This window comes from Cyprinodon tularosa, unplaced genomic scaffold (genome assembly GCF_016077235.1).
Source record: "Cyprinodon tularosa strain WSP-4 unplaced genomic scaffold, ASM1607723v1 ctg507, whole genome shotgun sequence".
Lineage (NCBI taxonomy): Eukaryota > Metazoa > Chordata > Actinopteri > Cyprinodontiformes > Cyprinodontidae > Cyprinodon > Cyprinodon tularosa.
The window spans coordinates 136,879-151,200 of record NW_024039238.1 but is presented as its reverse complement, the minus strand read 5'-3'; the positions used below and the strand labels follow the sequence as shown (position 1 = coordinate 151,200).

Below are 14,322 nucleotides of genomic sequence, written 5' to 3'. Positions count from 1 at the left end.
ACTGAAGGCTAACAGGAAGTTAGGAGGCGCGGTGGCGGAGTTAGCCTGAGAGAGCTTCATCTGGAGGCTAACAGGAGGGAGGCTAAATATGTTAGCAGCGGAGACTTCCAGGACCAAAAAAAAAAAAAGACAGGATGGAAGAAGAGAAAAAGAAGAAAGGTTTGGTCATAACTGCTAACGGTTCTAGAGAACGCCGTCTGTAACAACATGGATCTTTTTCTCCCGTCCAACGCTTTTTATTGGTGTGGCGTTGAACCAGGATCATCAGTCGCATGCAGGACGCCGCCCCTAAAGGATTCTGGGTAGAACCTCTCCACCGTCTGACGACTCGCCGACCGACTAAAGAAACCTTCTACCGTTTTTCCAGGTGGGAGAAAAGAGCAAGCTGGGGGTGGGGTGGGGGGTAAGGGGCGGGGATAAAACCGTGATGGGAGGACTGGGGGTCCCTTAACAGCAGCCCCCTCCAGACTGCCTCACTGGGGTGCTCTCGATCTTTAGGTTGGGCTTGTCCCCGCTGGCCGTGGCCCCGGGGCCCATGCGCTTCTTGATCTCAGCCGCCATGGTCATGAAAGCCTGCTCCACGTTGGTGGCGTTCTTGGCACTGGTCTCCAGGAAAGGGATGGCCAGAGAGTCGGCAAACTCCTGTCAGGGAAAAGAAAAAAGGAGAGATGGCGGTGAAACGCTGAAGAACGACTTCACGCTTCAAGCAGCGCGTTTATGCCAAGACTCAATCACAAAAAAATTATTCTTTCCCTCCATAAACGCTTTAACGGGAAAACGCAGCATAAATCTGGCCAACTGGAACAGAAATCACACTGATGACATCACCACGCGCTCAGCTCGCCTGGAGCTGCATTTCACCTCCTGTTATTATGACTTTTCATTTATTGGGGGAATAAAGGAAAGAGAGGGTCGCTGCAGACGGGCTAACGCTAGCCGCGGCTGCTGCAGACGGGCTAACGCAAGCCAAGGTCACTGCAGACGGGCTAACGCTAGCCGCGGCTGCTGCAGACGGGCTAACGCTAGCCGCGGCTGCTGCAGACGGGCTAACGCAAGCCAAGGTCACTGCAGACGGGCTAACGCTAGCCGCGGCTGCTGGAGACAGGCTATAGTTAGCCCTGGCTGCTGCAGACGGGTTAACTTTAGCCTTGGCCGCTGCAGACGGGCTAACGCTAGCCAAGGCCGCTGCAGACCGGTTACCTTTAGCCTTGGCTTCTGTAGATGGGCTAACACTAGCCAAGGCCGCTGCAGACGGGCTAACGCTAGCCAAGGCTGCTGCATACGGACTAACGCTAGCCAAGGCCGCTGCAGATGGGTTAACGCTAGCCAAGGCCGCTGCAGACGGGCTAACGCTAGCCAAGGCTGCTGCATACGGACTAATGCTAGCCGCGGCCGCTGCAGATAGGCTAACGCTAGCCAAGGCTGCTGCAGACGGGCTAACACTAGCCGCGGCTGCTGCAGACGGGCTAACGCTAGCCGCGGCATACGGGCTAACGCTAGCCAATGCCGCTGCAGACGGGTTAACTTTAGCCTTGGCCGCTGTAGACGGGCTAACGCCAGCCAAGGCCGCTGCAGACGGGCTAACGCTAGCCAAGGCTGCTGCATATGGACTAACGCTAGCCACGGCCGCTGCAGACGGGCTAACGCTAGCCAAGGCTGCTGCATACGGACTAACGCTAGCCACGGCCGCTGCAGACCGGTTAATTTTAGCCTTGGCTGCTGCAGACGGGCTAACGCTAGCCAAGGCTGCTGCAGACGGGCTAACACTAGCCAAGGCTGCTGCATATGGACTAACGCTAGCCACGGCCACTGCAGACGGGCTAACGCTAGCCAAGGCCGCTGCAGACGGGCTAACGCTAGCCAAGGCTGCTGCATACGGACTAACGCTAGCCACGGCCGCTGCAGACCGGTTAATTTTAGCCTTGGCTGCTGCAGACGGGCTAACGCTAGCCAAGGCCGCTGCAGACGGGCTAACGTTAGCCCTGGCTGCGGTTAGCCTCGGAGCTCTGCTGGTTGGGAAATACACGTAATTTAAAAGGTTTCTACTTATTTCTAGATAGTTTTTGCAAATCAGGTAAAGAAAATGGATATCTGGAAAAACTGGCGGGCCTCAAACGTCTCATTTTACCTTGGCTGTTGTGTAGTCGACCACTTTCTTAGTAGTGAGGTCGCACTTGTTTCCCACCAGAAGCTTGTTAACATTTTCACTGGCGTAGCGATCGATTTCCTGCAGCCACTGTTTGATGTTGTTATAAGACTCCTGGAAAAGCAGAGAGATAAAGTCCAACATTCTCATGTTAAAAGGTTAAAGTTCAACCAAATGTTTTAGTTTTCACATTTTTTATCTAACATACATTATTTTTTCAAATAATTTTGTAAATTTGTTTTTTTTTTCAGTTAACTTTTTTTCCTAAAATTCTTTAATAGTTAATTTCTTTTTCTGAAACAAAATAAAATATTTTTTTTGTAACATACATTTAAAGAAAAAATTCATGTTTAACAGATTTTATCCTCTACTGTCGGATGGTTGGAATGAGGACCAGTAGCTTTTCCAAAGCAGTCATAAAAAAATAAAAAATGTAAAGAATAAAATGTGAAAAAACTGAAAAAAGTAAAAAAAAAATTGAATATTAAACTTTGACATAAATATTCTGAATTACTATTTATTTTTTTGATTGACAAGTTTTTAAGGTCAATTATTGAAAAGCATTTTCTTCAAATTTCCTTTTTTGACATATGTCTTTTGCTTTCTGTCTTTTGCTTTCAATAATTCTGGGTCAAATTTCTCTCCATAAATAGGAGGCGTTAGAGGAAACATCCAAATGTAAATAAATCTCTGGTCTCCTGTTGGACTCACCTGATCGGTCACGTCGTAAACTACGATGATGCCGTGGGCGCCACGATAATAACTAGAGGTGATGGTTCGAAACCTCTCCTGTCCTGCCGTGTCCCACTGATGGAGCAGGAAGACAAAACAGCAACTATAAGAATAAATGTTCTTTCTGTTGGTAAGATAAAACAGAAACATCCGATCTTGTACTAATTGGACCAATATGCTTCAAAATGACCAGCATTGACCGATCCAGCTGGTAAAGCCGATATTTCATCTGAGGTTTTATTTTATGGAACCAGAACTTAGAAAAAGCGATGGTCTGATCCAGGCTTCTTAAGGCCGATACTGATTATTCTGACGCAATGTTCCTTTCTCTTCCTCCATTTGTATGAAAATGAAACCGTGATTAACAACTTTATTGACAACATAAAACCAGACATTAACAATGAGGGAGCAGCAATGCTGAGCTTCAGCTGACCTCGACGCCCGACTGCTGATGGTACCAATGAAGCTACATATTTCTGACTGCTGGGACCAGGTTAGGGAGCCTGCTGGGTCACAGCCCGCCGCCGCTAGGTCGCAGCTCGCCGCCACTGCCGGGTCGCAGCCCGCCCAGAATGGGGTCAGAAACATCCTGAGGTGCAGCTCTATCATTTAGCTGCTTATTTAAATCCTAAACGTTGTTAAAAGATTAAATGATGTCAGATAAAAAAAGCGTCTTAAACCGCCTGCTGCTGCGTCGTGATGACAGGAGGTGTGGCCGCGGCGTTCAGAGCGTCAGACCAGAACCGACTCGGTTCCTTTTTGGTCACCAAGCCAACGACCTGCTGCAGCCTGACCTTCCTCCTCGGTAGAAACCATGAAAGAGGAAGAGGAGCGATCTGCGGCCGCTTCCTTCGTCCTGCTCTGCTGCACAGATCTGATTTATTCACAGCAAAGAAAAATGAAACAGAGACGAACGTTTGGCGGAAAAACTTCCAAAGATGCAACTTGGAAAACTCTTTATGAGTAATCCATGATCGAACAAATTTTTCCTCCATGTATTTTCCAAAATTGGAACTTTGAAAAAATTCTAAGCCACCAAAAAAAAGAAAAAGAGGCTTTAGGCTTTAATTAATGATAAATGGAAACTCTTTTCAGATTTTATATTTTCAAATACATGTCGAAATCTTCAAAATTTTAATTCTATTTTTCATATATTTTTCCAGATTTTATTTAATTTTAAATATCTCCTTTTATTTCTTTTTTATATTGGTAAAAGTTTAACCGTTTTAATTTAAAGCGTCTTGCTGTGTTTGATGTAAATATAGAAAATGTAATTTAAGTGTTTTTTTTACAAAGTAAAATGGAGTTCCAGAGATTCACTGATCATCTCCCTTTATCTCCTCTTTCTTTCATATTTTCTACTTGTTTTTCTCTTCTTCCTTTCCTGTTCTACTTTAAAAGAAAAAAAAAAGAAACGTCTCTCTGGGTTCAAAAGCAGCAGAACCCTGGATTAGAACCTAACGATGGAGCAGGAAGTGAGCAGAGCCTCAAACACCAGCAGGATGTTTAGCGTTAGCTTTAGCTTGGTTCTGGTATCTATCGACTCACAATCTGCAGCTTGATGGTCTTGCTGTCCAGCTCGATGGTGCGGATCTTAAAGTCCACCCCGATGGTGCTGATGTAGCTCTCTGTGTAGGTGTCATCCTGGAGGAGAACAGAAGACAGGGAGAACCTGAATGCATCATAACCTGAAAGGACCAGAACCTGAACGCATCACAACCTGAACGTATCAGAGCCCGAACGCATCAGAACCTGCATCATAACCCGAACGCATCATAACCTGAATGCATCAGAACCTGAACTGACCAGAACCTGAAAGGACTAGAACCTGAACGCATCAGAACACATAAGAGCCCGAACGTATTAGAGCCTGAACGCATCAGAACCTGCATCATAACCCGAACGCATCATAACCTGAATGCATCAGAACCTGAACTGACCAGAACCTGAAAGGACTAGAACCTGAACGCATCAGAACACATAAGAGCCCGAACGTATTAGAGCCTGAACGCATCAGAACCTGCATCAGAAAATGAACGCATCACAACCTGAACGTATCAGAACCTGAAAGTATCATAATCTGAACGCATCATAACCTGAACGCATCAGAAACTGAACGCATCAAAAAATGAACGCATCAGAGCCTGAACGCATCAGAGCCTGAACGCATCAGAGCAAGTCCACCCCGATGGTGCTGATGTAGCTCTCTGTGTAGGTGTCATCCTGGAGGAGAACAGAAGACAGGGAGAACCTGAATGCATCATAACCTGAAAGGACCAGAACCTGAACGCATCACAACCTGAACGTATCAGAACCTGAACGCATGAGAACCTGAACGCATCAGAAAATGAACGCATCAGAAAATGAACGCATCAGAGCCCGAACGCATCAGAAAATGAACGCATCAGAGCCCGAACGCATCAGAGCATGAACGTATCAGAACCTGAACGCATCAGAACATGAACACATAAGAGCCCGAACGCATCAGAACCTGAACGCATCAGAAACTGAACGCATCAAAAAATGAACGCATCAGAGCCTGAACGCATCAGAGCCTGAACGCATCAGAGCAAGTCCACCCCGATGGTGCTGATGTAGCTCTCTGTGTAGGTGTCATCCTGGAGGAGAACAGAAGACAGGGAGAACCTGAATGCATCATAACCTGAAAGGACCAGAACCTGAACGCATCACAACCTGAACGTATCAGAACCTGAACGCATGAGAACCTGAACGCATCAGAAAATGAACGCATCAGAAAATGAACGCATCAGAGCCCGAACGCATCAGAAAATGAACGCATCAGAGCCCGAACGCATCAGAGCATGAACGTATCAGAACCTGAACGCATGAGAACCTGAACGCATCAGAAAATGAACGCATCAGAAAATGAACGCATCAGAGCCCGAACGCATCAGAAAATGAACGCATCAGAGCCCGAACGCATCAGAAAATGAACGCATCAGAGCCGGAACGCATCAGAGCATGAACGTATCAGAACCTGAACGCATCAGAACATGAACACATAAGAGCCCGAACGCATCAGAGCATGAACGTATCAGAGCATGAACGTATCAGAACCTGAACGCATCAGAACATGAACACATAAGAGCCCGAACGCATCAGAACCTGAACGCATCAGAACCTGAACGCATCAGAACCTGAACGCATCAGAAAATGAACGCATCAGAACCTGAACGTATCAGAGCCCCGAACGCATCAGAAAATGAACGCATCAGAGCCCGAACGTATCAGAGCATGAACGTATCAGAACCTGAACGCATCAGAACATGAACACATAAGAGCCCGAACGCATCAGAACCTGAACGCATCAGAACCTGAACGCATCAGAAAATGAACGCATCAGAACCTGAACGTATCAGAGCCCCGAACGCATCAGAAAATGAACGCATCAGAACCTGAACGTATCAGAGCCCCGAACGCATCAGAAAATGAACGCATCAGAGCCCGAACGTATCAGAGCATGAACGTATCAGAACCTGAACGCATCAGAACATGAACACATAAGAGCCCGAACGCATCAGAACCTGAACGCATCAGAACCTGAACGCATCAGAAAATGAACGCATCAGAACCTGAACGTATCAGAGCCCCGAACGCATCAGAACCCGAACGCATCAGAACCCCCAACGCATCAGAACCCCCAACGCATCAGAACCCGAACGCATCAGAACCCGAACGCATCAGAACCCGAACGCATCAGAACCCGAACGCATCAGAACCCGAACGCATCAGTGCCTGAACGCATCAGTGCCTGAACGCATCAGAACCCGAACGCATCAGAACCCGAACGCATCAGAACCTGAACGCATCAGAACCTGAACGCATCAGAACACATAAGAGCCCGAACGTATTAGAGCCTGAACGCATCAGAACCTGCATCAGAAAATGAACGCATCATAACCTGAACGCATCAGAACACATAAGAGCCCGAACGTATCAGAACCTGAAAGTATCATAATCTGAACGCATCATAACCTGAACGCATCAAAAAATGAACGCATCAGAGTCTGAACGCATCAGAGCAAGTCCACCCCGATGGTGCTGATGTAGCTCTCTGTGTAGGTGTCATCCTGGAGGAGAACAGAAGACAGGGAGAACCTGAATGCATCATAACCTGAAAGGACCAGAACCTGAACGCATCACAACCTGAACGTATCAGAACCTGAACGCATGAGAACCTGAACGCATCAGAAAATGAACGCATCAGAAAATGAACGCATCAGAGCCCGAACGCATCAGAGCATGAACGTATCAGAACCTGAACGCATCAGAGCAAGTCCACCCCGATGGTGCTGATGTAGCTCTCTGTGTAGGTGTCATCCTGGAGGAGAACAGAAGACAGGGAGAACCTGAACGCATCACAACCTGAACGTATCAGAACCTGAACGCATGAGAACCTGAACGCATCAGAAAATGAACGCATCAGAGCCCGAACGCATCAGAGCATGAACGTATCAGAACCTGAACGCATCAGAACATGAACACATAAGAGCCCGAACGCATCAGAGCATGAACGTATCAGAACCCGAACGCATCAGAACATGAACACATAAGAGCCCGAACGCATCAGAGCATGAACGTATCAGAGCATGAACGTATCAGAACCTGAACGCATCAGAACATGAACACATAAGAGCCCGAACGCATCAGAGCATGAACGTATCAGAACCTGAACGCATCAGAACATGAACACATAAGAGCCCGAACGCATCAGAGCATGAACGTATCAGAACCTGAACGCATCAGAACATGAACACATAAGAGCCCGAACGCATCAGAGCATGAACGTATCAGAACCCGAACGCATCAGAACCCGAACGCATCAGAACCCGAACGCATCAGAGTCTGAACGCATCAGAGCCTGAACGCATCAGAACCCGAACGCATCAGAACCCGAACGCATCAGAACCCGAACGCATCAGAGCCTGAACGCATCAGAACCCCGAACGCATCAGTCAGACAGCAGGAAGGAACAGAGGTGAGGCGATACTCACAGCGAAGCGGAGCAGCAGACAGGATTTTCCCACCCCAGAGTCTCCGATCAGGAGCAGCTTGAACAGATAGTCGCTGAAAATGAAAAAAAAAGAATAAATAAGTTATTTTAAAAGAAATCATCTGAATGCTGTTAAATTTAACCTTAAAAAGAGCAAAAGCAGAATCTTTTTATCTGCTTATGTTCCTAAAAGGAGCTGAACCCTTAAAAAAACTATTTCGTAACAACGATCTGTTTGAGAGGAATATATTTAAAGGTCACAGCTACGACTTTTCCGTCAGAATAATTTATTTCTCAATTATAAAACATCGTCTAGATTCAGAAACAGCTCATAACGCATTTGTCCTGCTGGATTTTATTAGAAGACATTTTTATGAGGTGAGAGCTCCATTAAATCTGCCTTTAAGAAAACTGTTTGATCTTAATTTTTGTGTGATTTTCTTTTATTTATTGCAACATTATCCGTCTCTTACAGACGGATGTTTCAGTGTGACTCACCTAAAGTCAAACGCTGCGTCATGATGTGAAATCTGCTGATTCAACCGAAAAAAAAGCTTCCAAGAAAATAAAATAAATAGACATCTGAAAGTTTTTTGTTTTTTTTCCAGGTGTCGTGTGGTGAAAAAAAACAGAAGTTATTGTCTATTGTGGTCATTATCTAGGGCAGAGGTCACGGATTAGAAGTCCAGAACTAACCTGACTTCAAACGTTTATAAATTTCTGCATGTTTTCTGACGGCACTGTCTAATTTCACTTGCGCCTCTTCTCCTGTTAATACGGTAAAGCCCTGGGGAGCGTCCGGCTCCAGGCTGCACGTGATCCAAATGAGCCAATGAGCTGTCAGTCTGGGTTGCTGCTGCTGCTACTTTAAGTAGTAGACTGTCTCTGTAGCCCGTCTCTGTAGACTGTCCCTTTGTTCTGTCCCTGTAGACTGTCCCTGTAGTCTGTCCCTTTGTTCTGTCTCTGTAGTCCGTCTCTGTAGACTGTCCCTTTGTTCTGTCCCTGTAGTCTGTCCCTGTAGACTGTCCCTTTGTTCTGTCCCTGTAGTCCGTCCCTTTGTTCTGTCCCTGTAGTCCGTCTCTGTAGACTGTCCCTTTGTTCTATCCCTTTAGTCTGTCCCTATAGACTGTCCCTGTAGTCTGTCCCTGTAGTCTGTCCCTGTAGTCTGTCCCTGTAGACTGTCCTGTAGTCCGTGTCTGTAGACTGTCCCTTTGTTCTGTCCCTGTAGTCTGTCCCTGTAGACTGTCCTGTAGTCCATCTCTGTAGACTGTCCCTTTTTCTATCCATGTAGTCTGTCCCTGTAGTCTGTCCCTGTAGACTGTCCCTTTGTTCTGTCCCTGTAGACTGTCCTGTAGTCTGTCCCTTTGTTCTGTCCCTGTAGACTGTCCCTTTGTTCTATCCCTGTGGTCTGTCCCTATAGTCTGTCCCTGTAGACTGTCCCTTTGTTCTGTCCCTGTAGACTGTCCTGTAGTCTGTCCCTTTGTTCTGTCCCAGTAGACTGTCCCTTTGTTCTATCCCTGTGGTCTGTCCCTTTGTTCTGTCCCAGTAGACTGTCCCTATAGTCTATCCCTGTAGACTGTCCCTTTGTTCTGTCCCTGTAGACTGTCCCTATAGTCTGTCCCTGTAGACTGTCCCTGTAGTCTGTCCCTTTGTTCTGTCCCTGTAGTCTGTCCCTTTGTACTGTCCCTGTAGTCTGTCCCTATAGTCTGTCCCTGTAGACTGTCCCTGTAGTCTGTCCCTTTGTTCTGTCCCTGTAGACTGTCCCTGTAGACTATCCCTTTAGTCTGTCCCTTTGTTCTGTCCCTGTAGTCTGTCCCTATAGTCTGTCCCTGTAGACTGTCCCTGTAGTCTGTCCCTTTGTTCTGTCCCTGTAGTCTGTCCCTTTGTACTGTCCCTGTAGTCTGTCCCTATAGTCTGTCCCTGTAGACTGTCCCTGTAGTCTGTCCCTTTGTTCTGTCCCTGTAGACTGTCCCTGTAGTCTGTCCCTTTGTTCTGTCTCTGTAGTCCGTCTCTGTAGACTGTCCCTTTGTTCTGTCCCTGTAGTCTGTCCCTGTAGACTGTCCCTGTAGTCTGTCCCTTTGTTCTGTCCCTGTAGACTGTCCCTTTAGTCTGTCCCTTTGTTCTGTCCCTGTAGTCTGTCCCTATAGTCTGTCCCTGTAGACTGTCCCTGTAGTCTGTCCCTTTGTTCTGTCCCTGTAGTCTGTCCCTTTGTACTGTCCCTGTAGTCTGTCCCTATAGTCTGTCCCTGTAGACTGTCCCTGTAGTCTGTCCCTTTGTTCTGTCCCTGTAGACTGTCCCTGTAGACTATCCCTTTAGTCTGTCCCTTTGTTCTGTCCCTTTGTTCTGTCCCTGTAGTCTGTCCCTTTGTTCTGTCCCTGTAGTCTGTCCCTTTGTACTGTCCCTGTAGTCTGTCTCTGTAGTCTGTCCCTTTGTTCTATCTCTGTAGTCTGTCCCTTTGTTCTATCCCTGTAGTCTGTCCCTTTGTTCTATCCCTGTAGTCTGTCCTTGTAGTCTGTCCCTTTGTTCTATCCCTGTAGTCTGTCCTTGTAGTCTGTCCCTTTGTTCTGTCCCTGTAGTCTGTCCCTTTGTTCTGTCCCTGTATTCTGTCCCTGTAGACTGTCCCTGTAGACTGTCCCTGTAGACTGTCCCTGTAGTCTGTCCCTTTGTTCTATCCCTGTAGTCTGTCCCTGTAGACTGTCCTGTAGTCCATGTCCCTGTAGACTGTCCCTGTAGTCTGTCCCTGTAGACTGTCCCTGTAGTCTGTCCCTGTAGTCTGTCCCTGTAGTCTGTCCCTGTAGTCTGTCCCTGTAGTCTGTCCCTGTAGACTGTCCCTGTAGACTGTCCCTGTAGTCTGTCCCTGTAGTCTGTCCCTTTGTTCTATCCCTGTAGTCTGTCCCTGTAGACTGTCCTGTAGTCCATGTCCCTGTAGACTGTCCCTTTGTTCTGTCCCTGTAGTCTGTCCCTGTAGACTGTCCCTGTAGACTGTCCCTTTGTTCTGTCCCTGTAGACTGTCCTGTAGACTGTCCCTTTGTTCTGTCCCTGTAGTCTGTCCCTGTAGACTGTCCCTGTAGACTGTCCCTTTGTTCTTTCCCTGTAGACTGTCCTGTAGTCTGTCCCTGTAGACTGTCCCTGTAGACTGTCCCTTTGTTCTATCCCTGTGGTCTGTCCCTATAGTCTGTACCTGTAGTCTGTCCCTGTAGACTGTCCCTTTGCTCTGTCCCTGTAGACTGTCCCTTTGTTCTCTCCCTATAGTCTGTCCCTATAGTCTGTCCCTGTAGACTGTCCCTGTAGTCTGTCCCTTTGTTCTGTCCCTGTAGACTGTCCCTGTAGTCTGTCCCTATAGTCTGTCCCTGTAGACTGTCCCTGTAGTCTGTCCCTTTGTTCTGTCCCTGTAGACTGTCCCTGTAGACTATCCCTGTAGTCTGTCCCTTTGTTCTATCCCTGTACTGTCCCTGTAGTCTGTCTCTGTAGTCTGTCCCTGTAGACTGTCCCTTTGTTCTATCTCTGTAGTCTGTCCCTTTGTTCTATCCCTGTAGTCTGTCCTTGTAGTCTGTCCCTTTGTTCTGTCCCTGTAGTCTGTCCCTTTGTTCTGTCTCTGTAGTCCGTCTCTGTAGACTGTCCCTTTGTTCTGTCCCTTTAGTCTGTCCCTGTAGACTGTCCCTGTAGTCTGTCCCTTTGTTCTGTCCCTGTAGACTGTCCCTTTAGTCTGTCCCTTTGTTCTGTCCCTGTAGTCTGTCCCTATAGTCTGTCCCTGTAGACTGTCCCTGTAGTCTGTCCCTTTGTTCTGTCCCTGTAGTCTGTCCCTTTGTACTGTCCCTGTAGTCTGTCCCTATAGTCTGTCCCTGTAGACTGTCCCTGTAGTCTGTCCCTTTGTTCTGTCCCTGTAGACTATCCCTTTAGTCTGTCCCTTTGTTCTGTCCCTTTGTTCTGTCCCTGTAGTCTGTCCCTTTGTTCTGTCCCTGTAGTCTGTCCCTTTGTACTGTCCCTGTAGTCTGTCTCTGTAGTCTGTCCCTTTGTTCTATCTCTGTAGTCTGTCCCTTTGTTCTATCCCTGTAGTCTGTCCCTTTGTTCTATCCCTGTAGTCTGTCCTTGTAGTCTGTCCCTTTGTTCTATCCCTGTAGTCTGTCCTTGTAGTCTGTCCCTTTGTTCTGTCCCTGTAGTCTGTCCCTTTGTTCTGTCCCTGTAGTCTGTCCCTGTAGACTGTCCCTGTAGACTGTCCCTGTAGACTGTCCCTGTAGTCTGTCCCTTTGTTCTATCCCTGTAGTCTGTCCCTGTAGACTGTCCTGTAGTCCATGTCCCTGTAGACTGTCCCTTTGTTCTGTCCCTGTAGTCTGTCCCTGTAGACTGTCCCTGTAGTCTGTCCCTTTGTTCTGTCCCTGTAGTCTGTCCCTGTAGTCTGTCCCTGTAGTCTGTCCCTGTAGTCTGTCCCTGTAGTCTGTCCCTGTAGACTGTCCCTGTAGACTGTCCCTGTAGTCTGTCCCTGTAGTCTGTCCCTTTGTTCTATCCCTGTAGTCTGTCCCTGTAGACTGTCCTGTAGTCCCTGTCCCTGTAGACTGTCCCTTTGTTCTGTCCCTGTAGTCTGTCCCTGTAGACTGTCCCTGTAGACTGTCCCTTTGTTCTGTCCCTGTAGACTGTCCTGTAGACTGTCCCTTTGTTCTGTCCCTGTAGTCTGTCCCTGTAGACTGTCCCTGTAGACTGTCCCTTTGTTCTTTCCCTGTAGACTGTCCTGTAGTCTGTCCCTGTAGACTGTCCCTGTAGACTGTCCCTTTGTTCTATCCCTGTGGTCTGTCCCTATAGTCTGTACCTGTAGTCTGTCCCTGTAGACTGTCCCTTTGCTCTGTCCCTGTAGACTGTCCCTTTGTTCTCTCCCTATAGTCTGTCCCTATAGTCTGTCCCTGTAGACTGTCCCTGTAGTCTGTCCCTTTGTTCTGTCCCTGTAGACTGTCCCTGTAGTCTGTCCCTATAGTCTGTCCCTGTAGACTGTCCCTGTAGTCTGTCCCTTTGTTCTGTCCCTGTAGACTGTCCCTGTAGACTATCCCTGTAGTCTGTCCCTTTGTTCTATCCCTGTACTGTCCCTGTAGTCTGTCTCTGTAGTCTGTCCCTGTAGACTGTCCCTTTGTTCTATCTCTGTAGTCTGTCCCTTTGTTCTATCCCTGTAGTCTGTCCTTGTAGTCTGTCCCTATAGTCTGTACCTGTAGTCTGTCCCTGTAGACTGTCCCTTTGCTCTGTCCCTGTAGACTGTCCCTTTGTTCTCTCCCTATAGTCTGTCCCTATAGTCTGTCCCTGTAGACTGTCCCTGTAGTCTGTCCCTTTGTTCTGTCCCTGTAGACTGTCCCTGTAGTCTGTCCCTATAGTCTGTCCCTGTAGACTGTCCCTGTAGTCTGTCCCTTTGTTCTGTCCCTGTAGACTGTCCCTGTAGACTATCCCTGTAGTCTGTCCCTTTGTTCTATCCCTGTACTGTCCCTGTAGTCTGTCTCTGTAGTCTGTCCCTGTAGACTGTCCCTTTGTTCTATCTCTGTAGTCTGTCCCTTTGTTCTATCCCTGTAGTCTGTCCTTGTAGTCTGTCCCTTTGTTCTGTCCCTGTAGACTGTCCCTTTGTTCTGTCCCTGTAGTCTGTCCCTGTAGACTGTCCCTTTGTTCTATCCCTGTAGTCTGTCCCTGTAGTCTGTCCCTTTGTTCTGTCCCTGTAGTCTGTCCCTTTGTTCTATCCCTGTAGTCTGTCCCTTTGTTCTGTCCCTGTAGACCATCCCTTTGTTCTATCCCTGTAGTCTGTCCTTGTAGTCTGTCCCTTTGTTCTGTTCTTGTAGACTGTCCCTGTAGTCTGTCCCTTTTTTTCTGTCCCTGTAGTCTGTCCCTGTAGTCTGTCCCTTTGTTCTATCCCTGTAGTCTGTCCCTGTAGTCTGTCCCTTTGTTCTATGCCTGTAGTCTGTCCTTGTAGTCTGTCCCTGTAGTCTGTCCGTTTGTTCTGTCCCTGTAGTCTGTCCCTTTGTTCTGTCCCTGTAGTCTGTCCCTGTAGTCTGTCCCTTTGTTCTATCCCTGTAGTCTGTCCCTGTAGTCATGCACAAAAAAAATTACTTTCTTTTTGGTGTTTTTTGAAGCGTATGGCGATCATCTGACCCTACATTGTTTGGTTTATTGTACATGAATAAAGGGATACATGCCCGCTGAGGTAGTTTTAAATCAATTTTTTTGTACAAAACTAAAAAGAAAAAAGCAAATCTGACGTCTAGCGCATATTGACTGTTGGTATGCAGGTCTGCAGCTCCACTCTCTTGATTTATTTCTGGAAACATGCAAAGTCCAGTAATGATGTCATTATATAACATTCTTTGGAATTAACATATATCATTTGATGGGACCAAGGTTTTTTATTTAACTAAAACTAAAACTTCTGGTTTATCTGAAATTAAAAATGAAAAAAACAGAAAAC

The 14,322-nt window shown here is 47.3% G+C and overlaps 1 protein-coding gene across 1 annotated transcript in view; it reads right to left on the bottom strand.

Moving 5' to 3' along the window:
- Window positions 1-374: 374 nt before the first annotated feature.
- rab1ba (zRAB1B, member RAS oncogene family a) overlaps window positions 375-14,322 on the bottom strand; it is a 29,036-nt gene continuing 15,088 nt past the window's right edge. The window contains exons 2-6 of the mRNA XM_038303182.1: window positions 7,894-7,966; window positions 4,427-4,522; window positions 2,858-2,953; window positions 2,129-2,260; window positions 375-642 (exon numbers count right to left, since the gene is read on the bottom strand). Of these exons, the coding sequence (XP_038159110.1) occupies window positions 448-642; window positions 2,129-2,260; window positions 2,858-2,953; window positions 4,427-4,522; window positions 7,894-7,966 (592 nt within the window). The 3' untranslated portion in view covers window positions 375-447. The remainder of the gene's footprint in view (window positions 643-2,128; window positions 2,261-2,857; window positions 2,954-4,426; window positions 4,523-7,893; window positions 7,967-14,322) is intronic.